The following is a 19079-nucleotide window of genomic DNA, read 5'->3' as shown; positions in this document are numbered from 1 at the left end:
CCACGGTCTTCCTGATGGAGAGATGCTTCCCCCGCGGAGCAGTCTTGCCCAAAACTACTAAACCCGAATCCACGAAAGTGCGAGAACTGACTGTCAACTTACAGGAAATACGGAGGACAAAGGAACAGGCTAAACCTCACCATGGGGACATAACTGGTAAAAGCTGGACTGTGAGAAACTTTATAGGATGAACAATCTGGTCTTTTTCAACAAATAAATTGCTAAATAATGATGATGATAGAATGAAAAAAACAGGTCCTGCCATTTAATCTACAGGGGGAACCTCTGAATGATAACAGTCTTAGACACTAAAGGCATCCAGGGGCACTGTGTGGGCCTGGTCTGAATCCTGATCCAAACTATAGAATAATAAAACAAGGAGAAAACCTTTATGATATGGGTGAGATGACTGGAACTTTCTACACCAGCTCTTTCCTGATTTTAAGGACTTTTTGTTAAGTTTCATGCACAAGAGTGGTATATTATGAATGTTTTCACAATGCTTTTCTTTTAGATACACATATTGAAGCTTTACACATGAAATGGTATGGTTTTAGTATCCAGGATTTTTGATGTAGAGAATTTGCTTCCAATTATTATTGTGAAACGGAGGTGGTTGAAGGTGTAAGTGTAGAACAAACCAGATTGGCCAGGAGTTGACCACAGGTGAAGCCGAGGGGTGGGTAAGTAGGTACATTGTGCTACTCTATATTTATATATATATTTATAGCATTTCCAGCCAAAAAGGTGTGTTTAAATCTTACCTCCAGCCACAAGGAGGGGGAGGGAAGCAAGAGGGAGCTGACACCTCCAAAGTCCCCGCTGCGTACCAGGTACTGGGCTAGGCAGCCACAGATGTGAGTGGCACTTCCCGACGACTGGTAACAAGGGCAAACGCCAAACAGGTCTGATGGAACCCCTGGCTGGGTGGGGTCGGCCAAGTGTAAGAGGAATGACAGTACCGACGTACTGGTAAAGAGCGAGGACATTCCACCCGTGGTCAGGAGACGGGAGGGGGTGGGGGCAGCTGTGCACAAGTGTGTGCTCTGTCTAGAGGAGGGGGTCTCTACTTAGCACCAGCCTTGACTTTGACTCCAGGTAGCCGCCATGCAGAGTGTGGGGCCTAGGACGGCCAGATCTTTGGATTTTCCAAGGAAAGCCGGAAATCTGTCTTTTTATGTGCAACCTCCTAGTTTTTAAACGTTGGCATCTAATCCAAATATTTTTTTTAAACACTGCGTGGGCCAAACAAAATATGTGCAGGCTCAGTCCGGCCATGGAGCACCAGTGGGGCGCCCCCGTGCCAAGCCCTGCAGAGACCACAACTCAGTCCAGCTGTGAGGCGTGGAAAGGGTGCATTCATCAACGCTGGGTCAATTCTTTTTTAGGCCTCCAATAAAGCTGAGCATTCAAAAGACACCATCCCCTTCCAGAAATCTATAAGAACCGGCTGCGGAACATTTCAAAGGCGTTCCCCACGTAGTCGGCTTATGCAACAGAACCTCCACTCTGCCCAGGGTGTTTGGAAACTTAACAACCAGGGAGCGGCCTTTCAACTTTCCCGGGATGGTGGAACTAACGGGCTTCAGATGAAACCCATTTGTTGGTTTGCAGCATGCCTGGGACTTAAGTCCAAACCGCCTGCAACAGACAATCTCGTCATAAAACCGGATCGGGGTTCTTGGTGCTCACTGTAAAATGACCGCGGCACACACTGTTTCGCTTGCCTGGATGGAGATCTGATTTCATGGCAGCTGAAAGGGATGCCGCCGATGTCATCCTAACGCCAGGAAGGGGCAGGGCTGGATCTGAGGACCTGCCCAGACTCCCTCTTCACACTCCACCCTCAGGGTGCCTTGACTTCCCCTCAAGAGAGAGACACTTGACATCGTGGATGAGCAAACCAGGCTCCAGCCTTGCGCTTACAGCCACGGTCTCAGCTAACCAGATCCCAGGGCCCGTAACAAATTAAAGAGGTGTCAGGAATGCGGTGGAGAAGAGCCAGAGAAATGGTTTCATCATTTCCCAAGAACAAAGCCTTTCTCTTTTTGTTTTTGGAAAGGAATGAAAAGTAAAAGAAAATGGTGCTAAAATAAAGTTGAGTCGGTCCACAGCAAGAAAAGAGAGTCCAGAACTAAGCTCGGGGATAAGAAAAGACAAAATGCACCCAAAGCTCAACTCTGTGGAATGGAACAAAACCAGGGCTATTCCATTAAAGAAAGGTGGTTTTTTTTTTTTCCTATGAAAATAAACCTTACTATTTATCTGAAATAGATCTAATGATACCGGAGAAGGTAGGGAGTACAAAATAGAAATTTAGTATTAAAATAAGATTTGATTGACTGTCCCCCTCCAATATAGTTCATAGCCTCAAATAACTAAATCACCTTTCAAGTTCTAACTTTGCTAGAGAGGAATGAATTACAGCTCAAGCTGATACTGGGGAGTTCTGTGTTTTTTAAGACACCCGTTCTGCACGATCTTAGGTGATTACCTGGGATGAGGCAAGATCCATCACAAGTACGGTCCTGCACAGAATGACATTACAATAATTACCCAGTTGCTCACGATCCTGAAACAAGCCACGTCTCCAGCCTGCCTGGCACTTACACCGAGGGAGGAAGTGAGCCCTAGCAATTTCTGCAAGCTGTGCTAGTAAGAATGAAAGTCTAGAAGAGCCTTGGAAAAAAAGGTCTGGATGCTCACCTCCTTATATATCTTGCTTAACTGATCACCTTATTCCTTTTTCAGGATGTTCACCTGTTACCACCAGATCATAGCCTCATACTGAAGGTGGAAACGGGACGTAGTACAGTTAAAACCGGGGGTTTTGGTGACTGACTGGGGGGCCCACGGATGACACCAAATAATATCCTTGGTCCTCTTTCTGGGGCCCTGTCTGCTCTTTGTGGGTCAGAGGCTGCTCTGGAATGCAGGCTGAGTGGACAGCAAGTCTGAGAATGGACTTTCTTGTGGTTTGGTAGCATCTGACCTCAAAATGCAAGAGCACATTCCTCTGAAAACATCTGCTTTGCAGAATCTCAAAAAGATGGCTGAGCGTTTCTGCACCTGGAGTCAGCTGGAAGGTGGCCTCGTAAGTTCATGAGCCAGCAACGCAAAGTACGCGTGGTTTGGGATGAACGGACAGCTAAGCGCCACAGCTAGAAGCTAGAGGTTCTCAGAAGGTGAGGAAACACCAGGAGGGGCAAAAGAAAGGTGCCACTGGGACAGAAGCTTCTCCTGGGGGAGAGGGAGGCAGACGCGCCGCTGGCTCAGTGATCGTCGACCACGAGCTCTCACACGTTGTTCAGTCCCTAAGTCGTGTCCGACTCTCTGCGACCCCACGGACTGCAGCCAGGCGTCCCTGTCTGTCACTGTCTCCTGGAGTTTGTTCAAACTCGTGCCATTGAGTCGGTGATGCCATCCAACCGTCTCAACCTCTGCCACCTTCTTCGCCTCCTGCCCTCAATCTTTCCCCACAAATGGGGTCTTTTCTAACGAGTTGGCTCTTCTCATCAGGTGGCCAAAGTATTGGAGCTTCAGGGTTGAATATTCATCGGAAAGGCTTCTCTGTAGGCAAGCAGTTTCCTGGACTTCGGCCCTTTCCAGTAAGACTCTGAATTCCTTCTGCTGAATTAACTGGAAGTAGCCCAGCGGGGTGACAAGGACCCAGGCTGAGAGTCAGCCTTGGAGCTTTTCTCCAGAGCCAGCTCTGCCCTCCTACTACGTCTGTCTTCATCAGGTCGGGCGGCTATGACAGAACAGTCACATGGGGGCTGATAAACACAAATATTTGTTTCTCACAGTTCCAGAGGTTGAGAAGTCCAAGATCAAAGTGCCGGCAGATACAGCCTACTTCCTCCAAGACGACTGCTTTCTCATCCCCGCCTCACAGGGCAGAAGGGAACTAGAGGTCTCTTCTCTAAGGGCAGCGACCCCAGTCATGGGGCTCTGTCCTCGGGACCTAAGCACTTCCCAAAGGGCCCACGGCCTAAAGCCATCACATTGGGGGACACGCTTTAACTTATAAACTGAGGGGACACAAACACGCAGACCATGGCTGTGGCCCAGAATCGATGATGATGGTGGCAGAGAAGAATATGAACCACTGAGCACCGCACGCACACGCACAGGTCTAAATGCTTTCCTTACAGGATGCTCCCATTTCCAGGCCTGCAGTCACCCTCAGAGTTGGGGGCCACCGTCATCAGCCTGAGGTCACGAAGGAGGGAAGCGCTGAGGCCAGCCTGAAAGCCAGGGAAGACAATTCCAGAAACTCTATAGCCAGCAGGCCCCGAGTCAAAGCTGGACCCCCAGAGCAGACCTCTCATTCCTGAGTGGGGGCCCCTGACATGCCCGCCCATTCCCTGCGTGGCGGGTACGTAAGTGCTGCTTGCAATGGCGAGATACGCTCACTCCCGACCTCGGGGGGGCCTGCGGCATGTTTTGCTCCCTTTGGTAGAACCAAGGGGGAAAAGAAGAAAATAATCTGCGTGTGCTCACGATTACAAACAGAAACCACAGCGTGCATTCCCGATCGGGATGATACACCCCCAAGGGCGAGGACGATCTTACACATCACCATGGTCTGTGGCGCTGCAAAGGGCCTGGTACCAAAACAGGTATTGGGATTGACAGTTCATGGCGGCGGTGATTAGGAAAAAAATTGTTTTAAAAGGGGCCTAAGTGGAAAGGGTGGCATCAGTGATTAAAAAAACAAACAAAACAAAACCAAGAAATGCCACTCTAGAAGGCTTGAGAAACCTGGCGTCAAGGAGCAGGGCAAAAAGGGGAGGACGATGTCACTGGGTATCTTTTTGTATTGTGTTTTTCAAGCATGTGGACACACTGCCTTTATAAAAAACACAGATATCTTTTAATGAACTTTAAAAAAGACGGCTGACCAAAGCCTTCAGCAGAAGCCTGGACTCTGTTGGTGCCCACCAAAGGCGTGCGAGTTCAGCCTGGCCTTGGTGCTTTCTGGTCCCCTCCCAGCCCCATGCTACAACATCCAGATCACACTCTCCATGGTGCCATCAGCCAGGCAACCACTTTGCTCAGTTCTCATCAGAGCAGAGGATCCCTGCATGTCAGCCTCCGTCAGCACCGCTGCCCCCAGGGAGGTTGCCTAGAAGCCCAGCCCGCCTGGGCCAATGCGGCGGCTGGACGCACAGCCGTCGTCAGCGGCAGGCAGGCTGTCGTGGGCTTCGCCCGCCTCTCCAAACAGGAGCTGCTTTGTGACAGCCTTGCCATGGGCCCTGAGCAGCCCCAGTGAAAGGCCCCCGACCTGCCGGACAAGCTGTGCCAGGCACGTGTGCTTCCCCACTTCCTACATGCTGGAGGGTGTGCCTGTCTGTCTGTCCACTCTGCCCTGACCTGGTTCTCACGCTCTGGCACATTGAGCCTCTGGGTAAAAGGCTGGGACCCTCTGCCAAGGGCACAGCAAGCAAAACTTGGGCCCGACATTCACGCTCCACCGGGCATGCAGAGCAGGAAGATGTCCTGCGGCCCCCGAGAGAAGCTTGGGAAGGGAACTGTGAGCCCGAGCCCTGGGGCTCTGTCCCCTCTACTCCAGCCCATGTGGAAGAGACAGGGCTTAAGGGCACACGGGCTCATCACCAAAGACCAGAATAGCCGCTTTTTATTCTCTTACTCAGATGTGTGGTAAAAATTTTGAACCCTGTCCTCCAAGAAGTCAATTAAATTCACAAACAAAAAGAGCGGCTAACATTTATCGGGGAGTACTTTGGGCCAAGCCCTGTTCCTAAGATATGATGCACCTTAACTCAATACGCTCTCACCACCGCCTTAGGAGGGAGGAGCTTAAACCAGCACGGAGGAGAGGATGGGGGAGGCAGCGTTTTGTAAAGCGTGCCAGCCCCGCCCCTGCGTGCTCCCCACAACGCGGGCCACGGAGCTCACTGCCTTTCTATCGGGGTGTGTCTAAAAGGAAGCAAGCCCCTTGTTTTCCATCTCTTGCCTCCCTACTGTCCACTGTCCAAAGGCAGCCAGTGACGTCTTCAAAAGGGAAATCAATTCATGGTGCCCTCTTGATGAAAACCCACCAAGAGTAGCCCACGCCTCTGAGCTCGCAGCCTGGTACGGAGGAAGAAAGAAAGTGAAGTCGCTCAGTCGGGTCCGACTCTTGCAACCCCATGGATTGCAAGCCTGCCAGCCTCCTCCATCCACGGGATTTTCCAGGCAAGGATACTGGAGCGGGTTGCCATTTCCTTCTCCAGGGGATCTTCCTGACTCAGGGATTGAACCTGGGTCTCCTGCACTTCAGGCAGACTCTTGACCATCTGAGCCACCAGGGTACAGAGAAGGTGACCAGTTAAGTCAGGATGGAGGAGAGGGGAGAGGAAGTCAGGAGAGGAGCCAGATGGGGGTGGGCAGGAAAGGAGGGAGGGAAGGATTTGCTCAGGGCTCCCAGAATCAGGCTACTGTTTTGAGCTGAAGGTTATTTCCCAGGTACAGCCTGGGGCTTTAGAGCAAGAAGCCAGTTACAGAAGGGGACAAGTGGGACAGAGGAGGAAAAAAAAAAACAGTGGATGTGTGTGCAAAGCATGCATTTCAGAAGAACTGTGAAAGAAAGCCTGGGCCCTGGCAGGCACACAGGAGAGGAGTGAGGATACGTTGGCCCTGGAATATCACTTATTTTGCTAGCTCAGAAAGAGACTTTTGGAAAACGTCTCGAGTCCTTGGAGTGGAGAAAGCAGAAGCTGCATTTTGGAGTTTCAAGGGAAAAAAACGGGGGCCAAGACAGACAGCGTCTGTGTGCAGGAATGCAGCTTGGGAAGGAGAGCGGTGGGACCAGGTGGGATGCAGACCAGACGCGCCGGGTCGTGAGCCAAGGGTCGGGGAGAGCGCGCCAAGGGCCGGGGCTTCCCGGGATCACAGCAGGGCGGCGTGGCCACCGCAAGGGTGACGTGTCTGCATTTGGACCCAAGTTCTCCGTGGTGACCCCTTTCCTTTCCAGCTGTGGAACCTTCCTTTGACCCTCAAAGCAAATCAGCCCAGCTCTCACAAAATGACCAAAGAAAGTCAAGTCTGCCAAAATCCCAAGGCAAAGGAATGGCATCTGAGAAATAGCCCCCCATCCCCGCCCCCAGGAGCATCTTCTGCTAGAGTTCGGGCAGCCAGAGTGTATTTTCTGGGGGGATCTCCACTGGGGAATTGATCAAAGGGATGGAAAAGGACCTAGCAGGTCTCGCAGACAGACTAGAGAGATGACACCGGGATTTCCAGTTTACTGGTCAGGAAGAAACACCAGAGAACTGACCGGTCTGAACCCCACCTTTATGAAGTCAACGGCGGAGCCTGAGAACGTTCTGTGAGTACACTGGCGTCTGCGAGAGGGACCGCAAAGCCAGCAGTTGGCAGACGATGCTGTAGCCCTCTTCCTGGCGGCTTCAGCGGTGGGGCAGGCTGGGGTTAGCCCTGAACACACAACAGGCCACATGGGCGCCTTCCCATTGAAGGGACCGGGGCTGGGCAGAGGCTTGGGGACAGCACCCGTCAGGTGCAGAGCATCTCACCAGTGGCCACAGGGCTGCATCTGGGGGCCACACGGGTGGAGATCATCCCCTGCCCTGTGCTCCGCTCTGGCCCCAGGAACATGAAGCCTGAACACGGTCCACGGGATGGGGCAGGGCCGGTTCTGAACTCTGAGATGCCTCCGCGTTACTCTTCCTGAACGTCAGGGGAAAGGGGTCCCAGGCACGCCAGGCTATACAGCTGGGAGGGCTCTGCTCACACAGAGTATACTCAATGTGAGCAGCATCCCTGGAGTCGTACAGGCAATGGAGCAATTCGTCTTGTTTTAGAAGCCGAGAGTGTCCACGGGGTCAGTAAAGGTTCTGAGAAGTCCTGCAGTAAACAGGTGCTACAAAAACTTGGTTTTATCAAATGTTTCTCCCCTTTTCCAGCCACGGAACCCTCGTTTCAGAGAATGCCTCCTAAACTTCCAGGGAACGGGGCTTACAGTTTGTCCTTATTTAGTCGCTCAGTCGTGTCAGACTCTTTGGCGACCCCATGGACTGTACCCTGCCATGCTCCTCTGTCCATGGGATTTCCCAGGCAAGAGTACTGGAGAGGGTTGCCATTTCCTTCTCCAGGGCATCTTCCAGGACCAGGGACTGAACCTGTGTCTCCTGAATTGGCAGGCGGATTCTTTACCGCTGAGCCAGCAGGGAAGCCTGGGCTTACGGAGAGTGTACTTAAGAAAAGGCTCCACCCGGAGAAGCAGGTTCACTGTATTGGGTTTTCCAAGATAGCCCTAGAGCTGACTCCTGTTACTGACCCTCTGGGAGGCCATCCTCACTCTGACCTTGAACCTGCCTGTGTTCAGACAGACACTCAGGAGGCCCCAAAGGGTCTCCATCCTCAGCTGCTTCCTCCGTAACACAAGCCTCTGTCTGGGCAACAAGAGGTGCTCAGAGCTTACTCATGACTGTGGGTCCTGATGCATTACAGAGAACCAGCGACTGAGCCCATTCTCTTTCCAAGATGCTCCCGTTGGTCTATGTGGTGGGATGACAGACAGGGTGGGAGGGGCCGGCACATTTCCTACTCCAGAGACCAAGGCGATATGGGACAGAGTCAGGGGAAGACAGTTCCAGCCCCTGCTCCGGCATCACTTATTCATGGAGCCCCTCTGCCTGATCCAGCCCCGAGCAGACGCGTGGAGAGCGGTCAGGTTACAGCCCACTTCATCCCTCTCTCAGTCGGGAAGGCACTCCGCACCAGTGCAGTTTGCTACCCGCTTTCAGCTGAGCACTGACGCTTGATCTTCGCCATTTCGGGTATACATTGTTTTGCGAATGGATGGCCCCAGGGTCTCTCTCCTTAAAACAGAACACAGTGCTCCTAACTCAGTCTGCGTTTGAATATTCAGGACCAGTCAGCTCAATGATTAACTCAGCAGTACTCTGAGGTCACCTTTGTAAGGCACAGGGCAGTCTGACTCTAAGAGGTTCTCAGGACCTTTGCTGGATACACTTGGGGGGAAGTTTTTGAAAGACAGTTTTAAGAGGGGGGACGTGGAAACTACAAAAAATGGCGGATTGTCAAAACTTTGCATAAAGTAAAAGTCAATAGTCTCTGAGTGAGCGCCCTGCACTCACTGTGTCTGACGCCTAGCACCCGGTCTTCATGATAACTATTGTGGCTATTTCGAAGCTTTTTGCCTCTTACTTCCTATATCTTGGTTGCATTTCCGAGAGTAAATTTTCCTGAATAATTGACATTTCAGGGTGTCTCAGATGCTGTTGCCAGTCAAGGACGAGGCTAGAACTGCAGTTGCCAGCCAGTGGGACAGGCTTTCCTTCTCATTCAGAAATCCAAGCCACCCATTTCCTTCCTTCCCCAGGGGAAGGCAGCTCTGCCTGCCCCACCCTCTCTGCCCCTGCAGTGGCATCTGGCTGGTCCCAGGTGAGTCCTGCCTGCACAGCTCACCCTCACCCTCCCTCGCTTCCATCATAGACCCACGCCACCAACACTGCCACTCCCAACAAGCCTTCCCCTGGCTGGGCCCTGCCACCCACTAGGGCACCTACAGACACACAAGGCTGCCTCTGCATCTGTCCTTTGGCCCAACCAGCCCATCAGCTGGGCTCACCACAGCGGAAGCTCACTGTTTCCCTGCATCAATGTGCGGCTCTGTTCCACGGGCACGTGGTAGAGACCGCCTGCAGCCTGCCCGCGTGCCCCCATTCATGCACCCTTCCGAGGCAGCCACCCTTCAAGATCTCCCCTTCCCTCCACCCCACCCCCTCCCCGAAATACACAACAGAAGACTATATAGTGGGAGTTTTTTTTTTTTTTTCTTTTTCCTCTCCAGGAATAAAAGGTTAGCTTTCCTTCCTTTCTGTTGCCCTATCCTCGGTCTAAATTTGGCAGATGGAAAGAGAGTGGAAGCAGTTAAACGGACCCTATTTGTGACCCAGGGCACACTCCTAGGGCCAGAAGTGCCCTCACTTGCTCCTTCTGTTGCCATGGTTTTAGGGGGGAGCAACTAAAACCCGTAACGCCCACCCCAAACTCCTGTTGGGCAATGATTCATGCATTGACTTGGCTGAGGCCTTAAAGGTCATCTTATTCAATTCCCTTCCTTTAAAGAGGGGGACACCGAGGCCCCAAACAGGTAAAGGAGGCTATCCAGGCCATACAGTCAGCTTGCTGGGGTGGGGGTGGGGGGTTGGCTACAGGGCATCGAACTCACGCACAATGAGGAAGACACGCCTCTTACCGTCATCCAAGTAGGTCTGGTCCAAGTTCTGCTCCTGTTTGATCGTCACACCCGCGGGTAACACTTCCTTTTGGTCACTGACCGGGGGTCCGTTTTTGGCGGCTCTTTGGCTGGGGGCGTTCTGCTGCTGGATGACGGTGGGGTAGGAGCCAGGGCTCAGCCTCTGACCCTGACTGGCAGGAGGCGGGCCGGGCCTGGCGGGGCCAGGCGCGAAGTTCTCGCAGTACACGATGTGCTGGAACTCCTGGTGGCTCCCACAGCGCAGCGGCTGGTTGGTGGGCGAGTAGTGGATGACGGGCGAGGCCTGCTGGTTGGCCGGGCTGGAGTGCAGCAGCGCCGCGCCCTGGCCCTGTGAGCCGGCGTGCACCAGCACGGAGCGGTGGGCGTCTGCCAGCGCCAGCGGGCCGGCCATGAGGGCGGGCTGCTGGTAGCCCAGCAGCCCGGGGCTCAGGCTCTTGCCCCGCTGGTAGAGGACGGCCGCAGGGCTCTGCTGCTGGTAGCGCGCGTCGGGGGGTGAGAGCCCCGAGCGGAACTGCTGGCAGGGAGCCATGCTGGTCACGAGGCAGGAGGGGGGCTCAGCCACCATCGGGTGCTGCGCGTAGTACGGCGGGCTCCCCAGGCCCCCGTGGGCGGGGCTGCAGATCAAGGCAGGGTCGTACTCATCAGTGGGCTCCGTCTTGATGGCTGGGACTGCGAGAAGAGAAAAGCACACGGGGCGGACCTCTCTTAGCGCCGCTGGGGGAGCACAGAGGATGGGCAGACGGCGGGAGGAGCACAGCCTCGGGAGGCCAGACGGCCGGGATCAAAGATCTGGGCTCAGGCAAGAGCTTCCCCAGTGCAACTGTCTCAGGTTAGAAGGTTTACCTTGGGTGATGGCCCTGAACTATAGGTCTTTCTGATAGCGGAAAGTGGCTGGTGGGTTGCCGTCAGCCCTGGACCATGTGCTGTCTTTTCCCCCAGGGAGAGAGCTCTGACAAGAGCTTGATGTAAAATTATGCCTCTGCCTCCTCCCTCTGCCCTGGCAGCTCCCATCCCTTCCCTGCCTGCCGTCCTTACCTCACTCAGCATCTTCTGAAATGTCTGCGCACTCCATGCGCTCAGGTATTATCTCAACACTGCCCCCCCGGACTAGAATGTCAGCTCCTCCAAGAGAGGACTCTTCTTCTTGGTCTTTTTTGCTCAATGCTGGGACCCCAGCACCCTGAATAGCTGTTTAGTTGTTAAGTTGTGTTCGACTCTCGGCAACCCCATGGACTATAGCCCGCCAAGCTCCTCTGTCCATGGGATTTCCCAGGCAAGCATACTGCAGTGGGTTGCCATTTCCTTCTCCAGGGGATCTTCCCCACCCAGGGATCGAAACTGGATCTTCTGGATCGCAGGCAGATTCTTTACTGCCTGAGGCACCAGGGAAGCTCACCCTAAACAGTACCTGGCACTGTGCTGGCACTCAGATATTTTCTTGACAAGGGAATGAATGAAACATGGCTCTCGTTGCCTGTCTTGGGACTGCAGCGCTTGGTGGGAATGAGGCCTCCTGGCCTGGTGATCCGCTCAGTAACTGTTTATCTACCAAGTGTCCACCTACTGTGGTGTCCCTAAGGAGCTGGATTTTAGGGCATATTCACTTTCTGCCTCTATTGTGATCAAATCTACGACAGAGAGACGAGTCATCAACCTTGCCATCTTCCAGTAAACAAGCCTACATGTGCCCCATTCTTACTCTGCCCTTGCAAGGGAAAATATTAATAACAATAGCTAATATCACTGATGTAAATGGTCCCAAGCACTTCACATGCATTTGATTTCTGCAGCTCTCATAAGGAAGGTGCCATCTGACAGAAGAGGAAGCTGAGGCTCAGAGAGGGTGAGTCACTTGCCCAAAGTCGCCCAGCAGATGACAGGCGTCTTCACCTGCACACAGTGCCACCTCTTCACGCCCAAGGGGCCTCCAGAGAGAACTCCTTACCTGGATGGTAGGTAAAGTGCTGAGGCTGGCTTCGTTTTCTTTTCCCATTGATGACGTAAAAGTTCACCTTCACCGAAGTCCGAATGTGCTTGTTCCGATACTCGGGAATCTCAACAAAAAGCATGTTCTGAAAGAAAGTTGTCAGTGATTTAACTGCAACCGCAAGTAAATTCCTATCCAAGGTCCTAAGTACAGTGAGCCAGCCCATCTAAAAGGGCTCGTGGTGGGGAGGGACACACTGGGAGTGTGGGATTAACAGATGCACACAGTACTCTATATAAAACAGACAAACAGGATTTGCTCTCTAGCACAGGGAACTGTATGCAATCTCTGGTAATAATCTCTAATGGAAAATAATTTTTTTAAAAGAGAATATGAATCTATATGTATACACGCACATAACCGAATCACTTTGTTGTGCACCCAAAACCAACAGCATATTGTGAACCAACTATACTTCAATAAAAATAAAAAGACTCATGACATATCCTGCAGGCTTACAGGCAAAATTCTAATTAAAGGGAACTTGACTTTTCAGCTGCAGCAAAGATGACTTACTACTTACACTATCAAAGTATATTAAGATGTCACTGTTACAAATCAGAGGGTCTGATGCTCAGGAAACATGTAATTCACTCATCAAGTCAATACCCACTAAATGCCTATTTGGTCCAAAGCACTGGCACGTTGATGAAGGAAGGACGAAAAAGAGGGAAAGAGAACACAAGGGTTGGGGGTGGAGAGGACAGGGCATCCGGTCAGCGCGTCTGGGTGCTTACAGGCTGGCTCTTGTCTTTATCCACCGTGGCCTCCATCTCCCAAATTTGCTGCCCATCTGGAAAAATTTAGAAATGACAGACTTTGAAGGAATTCTTAGCAGCCGGAGACTTAAGACAAAAACTCACCAACTTATACTGATCTTGGCTTCTAGGTTCGATCATCTCAGTAAAGCACACCTACATGTGTGCATTAGGTATGCACGTATGTACATATCTGTATTTTTATTTCTATAAACACATATTTCTTTTTGCAAAGAAATATGGACAACAGAAAACTGGACCATGCTACAACATCAGGGAAAAAACAGAAATCGTCCGTCATCCCGAAACCATTATCTTTTTTCTCTATATTTAAATATCTACATCTTTCCTTTAGATACAAGGATTGTCATATGCTTTACTTTATAGTAGGCTTTGTTCAACCAAAGGCTATTTCCAAAATGCTCTGCATATGCCAAGACTGTCGCAGGGGCCCCATTACAGACCCATGGCTGTCCCAGACATGACTTCTCCATCGTCTGAGAACACAGGTGGCTCGCATATTCTGTCCTCGGAGGTTTACACAATGTCCTGGCTCGCGAGGCCTTGGAGAGGGAGGGAATACAGGCGCCTACCCTCCACCTTTCAGTCAACAGAGAGCCTGGCTCTCACGTGACCCATCACAACAGGCGCAGAGAGGTTTCAGTGGTAAACCCTCCTTCCCTGGAGCAGGGCACTGGCTCCCCAGTTTGGGGCCAGCAAGTTGGGCCAAACAAAACTCTGCATTTGCAAATAATAGATTTCTTTTGCTGACCACCTACATTGGCCAGTGGGCAGTTTGGGGCTAAAACAAATCATTTCCACAAGTGTTTCCAGGGTGTTTTGTGGCACACTGGCTCTGAAGGATATTAAATGGGTTTATGAGAAAGGAAAGCAAGCTCTACCAGCTAGTAAGCATTTGGCAAAGGCAGAGTCAGGCAAGTGGATTTCTTTACTGCAGGACTGCTCAGGGCCTTTAATCTGCTCAGGTGTAGCATTAACTCTCCAAGGTGGGCTGGGTATGTACTGTGTCCTGACGTTTGACCAAAGGACGCTCCCCCACCTTTGTAAGCATGGTGATTAGCAGCTTCTGTGATAGGTCAGATTTGAAACATGTCGTCCTGGACCAGCAGGTTTACCCAAAGAAACTGAGTTTCCAGGCATTATTTCAACTTGTAGAGGACGTATTTCCCAACATAATAAATAATAAAAAGTTGTGATTGCCACCAAAGCTGATGCAATCGAGATGACCTGCAGGAAGAACAAGTACTAAGCCGGTTGGAGCCGTCTCCAACAAGTCAGCCTGCACGTTTTGGCCTTGCAGTTCCTGAAATGATGAGGGGAGACACAGGTTTATGCCCAAAGGGAAGAGATCCCTGTGGAAGGGACCAAGTTAAAAGTTGCCACTGTCTCGCCAACACCCAACACATGGTAGTGCCTAGCAAACATTTCATGTCTGAATGTACAGAAGTGTCAGCAGCTCCAAAGGCTGCTGACAGGGGCGGGGAAAAACCAGGAGCTGACATCAGCCGCTGCTCAAAAGGAAGCAAGAGAGGACAGATGGATAGACGTCAAGGAATCTGAAGTCGAGTCATCAAGACAGAGTACGTCAGTGTGCGAAGCCCCGGACAGAGCTACTTTTTAAAATCAAAGACAGGTCACAGGTCATCGAAGAGACATGTGTCCGGCTCTCAGAAGGCAGTCTGAGCTAAGCACAGGTCCTCATCAAAAATCACATCCTCACTACCTGCAGCGTGAGCTATGTCAGAAGATCAAGTAACAAATTAATCCAAGAAAGGAACGACGTTGACGTCTGGTGCATTGCTCTCCTCCTCAGCCTCTCACTGGCTGAACTGAGCGCTTCCATCACGTGGCTGCAGATTCCTGAGACCATGCAGCTTCTCCACCAAGTTAATGGAGGTAGGCGGGCATTGGTGGTGGCTTGGCCTTCAAGACTCAGCTGAAGTCCCCTGTTTTAGACCAAGTTTATCCCCTCTGGGTAGCCTCACCATCACCTGCCCTACAGGATACCCTCAGGGGCCATGACTTCATTTTATGCCCCAGGACTCAGTCATTTGTTGACATGATCAGAGTTTCATTACATCACTGCAGTAAGTAACAGTTATAATCTAAGTGGAGGCTGAAGCAGAAAAGTGCTTCTTCAAGGAAAACAGAGGTCTGTGGGATGGAAACAACCCAAGTGACCATCAGTGGATAAAGGGAAAAACAAAATGTGGTCTATACATACAGTACAAATGTGAGACTTGGACCATAAAGAAAGCTAAGAGCCAAAGAACTGATGCTTTTGGACTGTGGTGTTGGAGAAGACTCTTGAGAGTCCCTGGGATGACAAAGAGATCCAACCAGTCCATCCTGAATGAAATCAGTCCTGAATATTCATTGGAAAGACTGATGCTGAAGCTGAAGCTCCAATTCTTTGGCCACCTGATGCAAAGAACTGACTCACTGCAAAAGACCCTGATGCTGGGAAAGACTGAAGGGAGGAGAAGGGGGTGATGGAGGATAAGACGGTTGGATGGCATCACCAAATCAGTGGACATGAGTTTGAGCAAGCTCCAGGAGTTGCTGATGGACAGGGAGGCCTGGCGTGTTGCAGTCCATGGGGTGGCAACGAGTCAGACACACTGAGTGACTGAACTGAACTGATAGATACAGTGGAATATTATTTCGCCTTAAAAGGGGAGCAAATTTTGATATGTGCGATAAGCATAGACCTTAAAAACATTAGGAAATACACCAGACACAAAAGGACAAAGATGGTTTGATCCCACTCATAGGAGGCACACTGAATAGGCCAATTCATAGAGACAGAAAAGGGACTGCAAGTTACCAGGGGCTGGGGGAGGAGAGAGTTACTATTTAACAGGCACAGATCTCCTGTTTCAGAAATGGGAAATGTCCTGAAAGCAACGTTGTGACTGCATTTTAATTCTACTAAATGACACGCCTACAAATGGTTAGAACGATCGGCATTATGTCATGGGCAGTTTGTGTATCAGTCACTCAGTCACGTCTGACTCTCTGAGACCCCGTGGACTGTAGCTTGCCAGGCTCCTCTGCCCATGGAATTCTCTAGGCAAGAATATTGGAGCAGGTTGCCATTCCCTTCTCCAGGCGATCTTTCTGACCCAGGGATGAAACCAGGTTTCTCCTGCACTGCAGGTAGATTCCTTATGGTCTGAGCCACCCGGGAAGCCCAGCTCTCTTTTTTTTAAAAGCCAACTGGCCTACAGAATGGCTTAGTGGCTTTTTAACTAGCTGCTGCCATTTCAAGATGAAATTTCATCTAAAAACGAAGATTTTGCTCTTGAAAAAATAATTCCAACAGGTGGCACGGTGCCTGAGTTTTCTTTCAAATATGGGTCTTTTCACCATTATTTCCATTTTTTTAAGGCCCCAAAGGCAGTTTTAGACATTTGGCCTGGCTGCCTGAATGGAGGGCGGGGACACGCTCCCAGAGAACGGGGCCACACCGCCGACTTGTTCTCTGCTTTTTCCCGGGACAACTTGTCTGGGACTTAATAGATGCTCAGCAAACACAGGTGGACTAAATGTACAAACTGACCTCAGGATTCCCCGGCGCTCAGCCCATCACCAGAGCTCAGGGAATGGCCAGCTACTGGCCACTCTGCAAAAAGACCCCACGAAGCGAAATCACCGCCTGTCTATGAAGAGTCCTTTGAGGGAACTGACTGAAGGAAGGAGCCTGTTATTACAGGTACAGACAAGGAATCAAACTCAACGAGAGCCACTCAGCCCGAGTTCTAGATAATTTTAGGTAATCCACTTCCGGGTTGCTACCCTAGGTCTGGGACTCAGAAAACCTGTCCAGAACAGAAGAGGCTCGAGAAGACCCAGGCTGCTTCTACTGCTCTGGGCTGAGATGAAATAAAGGACTTCGGTCTCTCGAGCAGATGTTCGGGCAAACTTCCCCTGTCCTAAATTAACAGGGGCTGGCAGCCAGCACAAAATAGGCTCTTCCAAGTCTTTACTCAGAGGCTAAAAGAGCCAGCTCCTTCGGGCAAAGAGGTTGGGTCTACAGAAGCCTCAGCAAGACTCTGTAAGAGAAACAATGGGGTGGGAAGCACACGGCTCAAGAAATATCCCAGCCTTTGCTCTAACTTGGCGGCTCTACTGCCAGGAGAACACGGGGCCCCGTGGCCAGTGGGTGGATGGTCCTGTGGAGCTCTTGCAGGCAGCTCTTGAACCCCCTGATGGAGGAGCACATCCGGAAGCAGCAAGCAGGGCGGCACTGGGTCCGAGCTGGAGTCTCTGAAGTCAGCCTCGTGTCAGTGGTGGGCTCACGTCACCACCCCCCGCAGAAAGGAGCACGCTCTCAGAAGAAGGGAAACAAGCCCGTCCTCACTGGGGCCCGTGAGCGTGCCACTGGGCTCCAGGCGAACCGGGAGGAAATCAAAGTGTCAGTTTGGGTTAGGAAGCCGCGTGTGACGCTTCCCAGGCCTGGCTCTGCTTTTTAAAATTAGCTCCCTTCTCCATGAAGATGGCTGAAGTCATTTGGGTCTGCTCTTTACGATTGCTTAACTAGCAGAAAAACTCACGCTCCCTGGATGCATGGGCTTAATGAGCCGAGCAGATGCAGGGTGGGGGGGTCAGGAATGGCCCCTTAGGATTTCATCCACCCAGAATGGTACCTCTAGGCTTCTCAGGTGGCTCAGTGGTAAAGATCTGCCTGCCAACGCAGGAGACGCAAGTTCGATCCCTGGGTCGGGAAGATCTCCTGGAGAAGGAAATGGCAACACACTCCAGTATTCTTGCTGGGAAATCCCATGGACAGAGGAGCCTGGGAGGGCTACAGTCCACGGGGTCGCAGAGCCAGCCACGACAGAGTGGACTAACAACAACAGAAATGGTGCCACTGCCCTCGATGGGTCTCCTGAGAGCTGGGGAGGAAGAGCCTGATTCCCACACCGCCCCTCTTTCCTTCCGCCTCCCCACTTCCTCGGCAGGCTTACCCCGCCCCGTGTCCCCATCTGCACAACTGGAGCGCCTGCTCAGTCACCCCACCGCCCCCCGCCTCCATCCCGAGCTCATTCTCCCTGCAGATTGCCAAAGCAATCTTAAAAATGTAAATTCGATCATGACATCTCCCTGCTTAAAAGCCTCCAACAGCTACTCGCTTCTGGAAGGAAATGCAAACTCCTCGCCACGTCCACACGGCCCAGCCTGACCTGACCGCCCCCGCCGCACACCCCAGCCCGCGACCTCTCCAGGCTTGACTGGTGTCGTACTCGCCTTCACCCTGCACCAGCCGCCTGGGTCTGCTTTCAGTTCCCCAAACGCCCCAGGCTCAGCCCCACGCTGGGGCCCTGGCCCGGGGCAGGTCCTCTTGCCTGGACACTCTTCCGACCACCCATGTGGCTCCCTCTTTCCTGCCTTTAGGGCTCCATGCAGAGGCACCTCCTCAGGGAAGCCCTCCCTGACTACACAGTCCATGATTGCCAGATGTAAGAAACAAAAATACGGACTGTCGAGTTAGATGCAAATCTCAGAAAACAAGGAACACTTTTTAAACTACCAGTGTGTCCCAAGCTCTGTGCCACTGTGAGGGACACACGTACACTAGGAAATCTGGATGCACGTTAGCATCCTGTACTTTCCTCTTACCCTCCAGACCCTTTGGTCTTGCTCCTAGGACTGGTTCCCCTGTCCTCACAGCACTCATCCCATCTCAGAGTGACCTGCTCGTAGGCAAGTTTGAAACTAACCATGCCCTGAGGGCAGGGACCTCCTTGGTCATACGCCTCCAGGGGCTGGCACAGAACCTGTGCACACTAGGTTTTTAATAAATATCTAGGGAGCAGCCACGGAAATCCTGGGGGCTGAGTGTGGAGGAGCGAGGCCAGGAGAGCATCAGCACGTCGTCTGCATAGAGGCCAGATTTCAGCTCAGCTTTCATCCCAGGCCAGGGGCACCTCTTCTCAGCGAGGGGCTGTCATCCCTAGATGTCCTCCACCGGCCCCCACAGTCACTCAGAGAACCAGGAAGCGGGGGCGTGGGGCCCAGCCTTCCTCTGACGTGTGCTGTC

At 51.9% G+C, this 19079-nt stretch overlaps 1 protein-coding gene across 4 annotated transcripts in view; it reads right to left on the bottom strand.

Annotated features, from left to right (window-relative positions):
- The window catches only part of NFATC2 (nuclear factor of activated T cells 2), a 151320-nt gene that overhangs the window by 28702 nt on the left and 103539 nt on the right, over nt 1-19079 (bottom strand). For all 4 annotated transcript variants that reach the window (XM_040248150.1, XM_040248151.1, XM_040248149.1 and 1 more), the window contains exons 7-9: nt 12995-13050; nt 12216-12342; nt 10250-10939 (exon numbers count right to left, since the gene is read on the bottom strand). In XM_040248150.1, the coding sequence (XP_040104084.1) occupies nt 10250-10939; nt 12216-12342; nt 12995-13050 (873 nt within the window). The remainder of the gene's footprint in view (nt 1-10249; nt 10940-12215; nt 12343-12994; nt 13051-19079) is intronic.

This window comes from Oryx dammah, unplaced genomic scaffold (assembly GCF_014754425.2).
Source record: "Oryx dammah isolate SB20612 unplaced genomic scaffold, SCBI_Odam_1.1 HiC_scaffold_10, whole genome shotgun sequence".
Classification (NCBI taxonomy): Eukaryota; Metazoa; Chordata; class Mammalia; order Artiodactyla; family Bovidae; genus Oryx; species Oryx dammah.
Note: the sequence above shows the minus strand (reverse complement) of the source record. Positions and strands in the feature narration are given on the sequence as shown.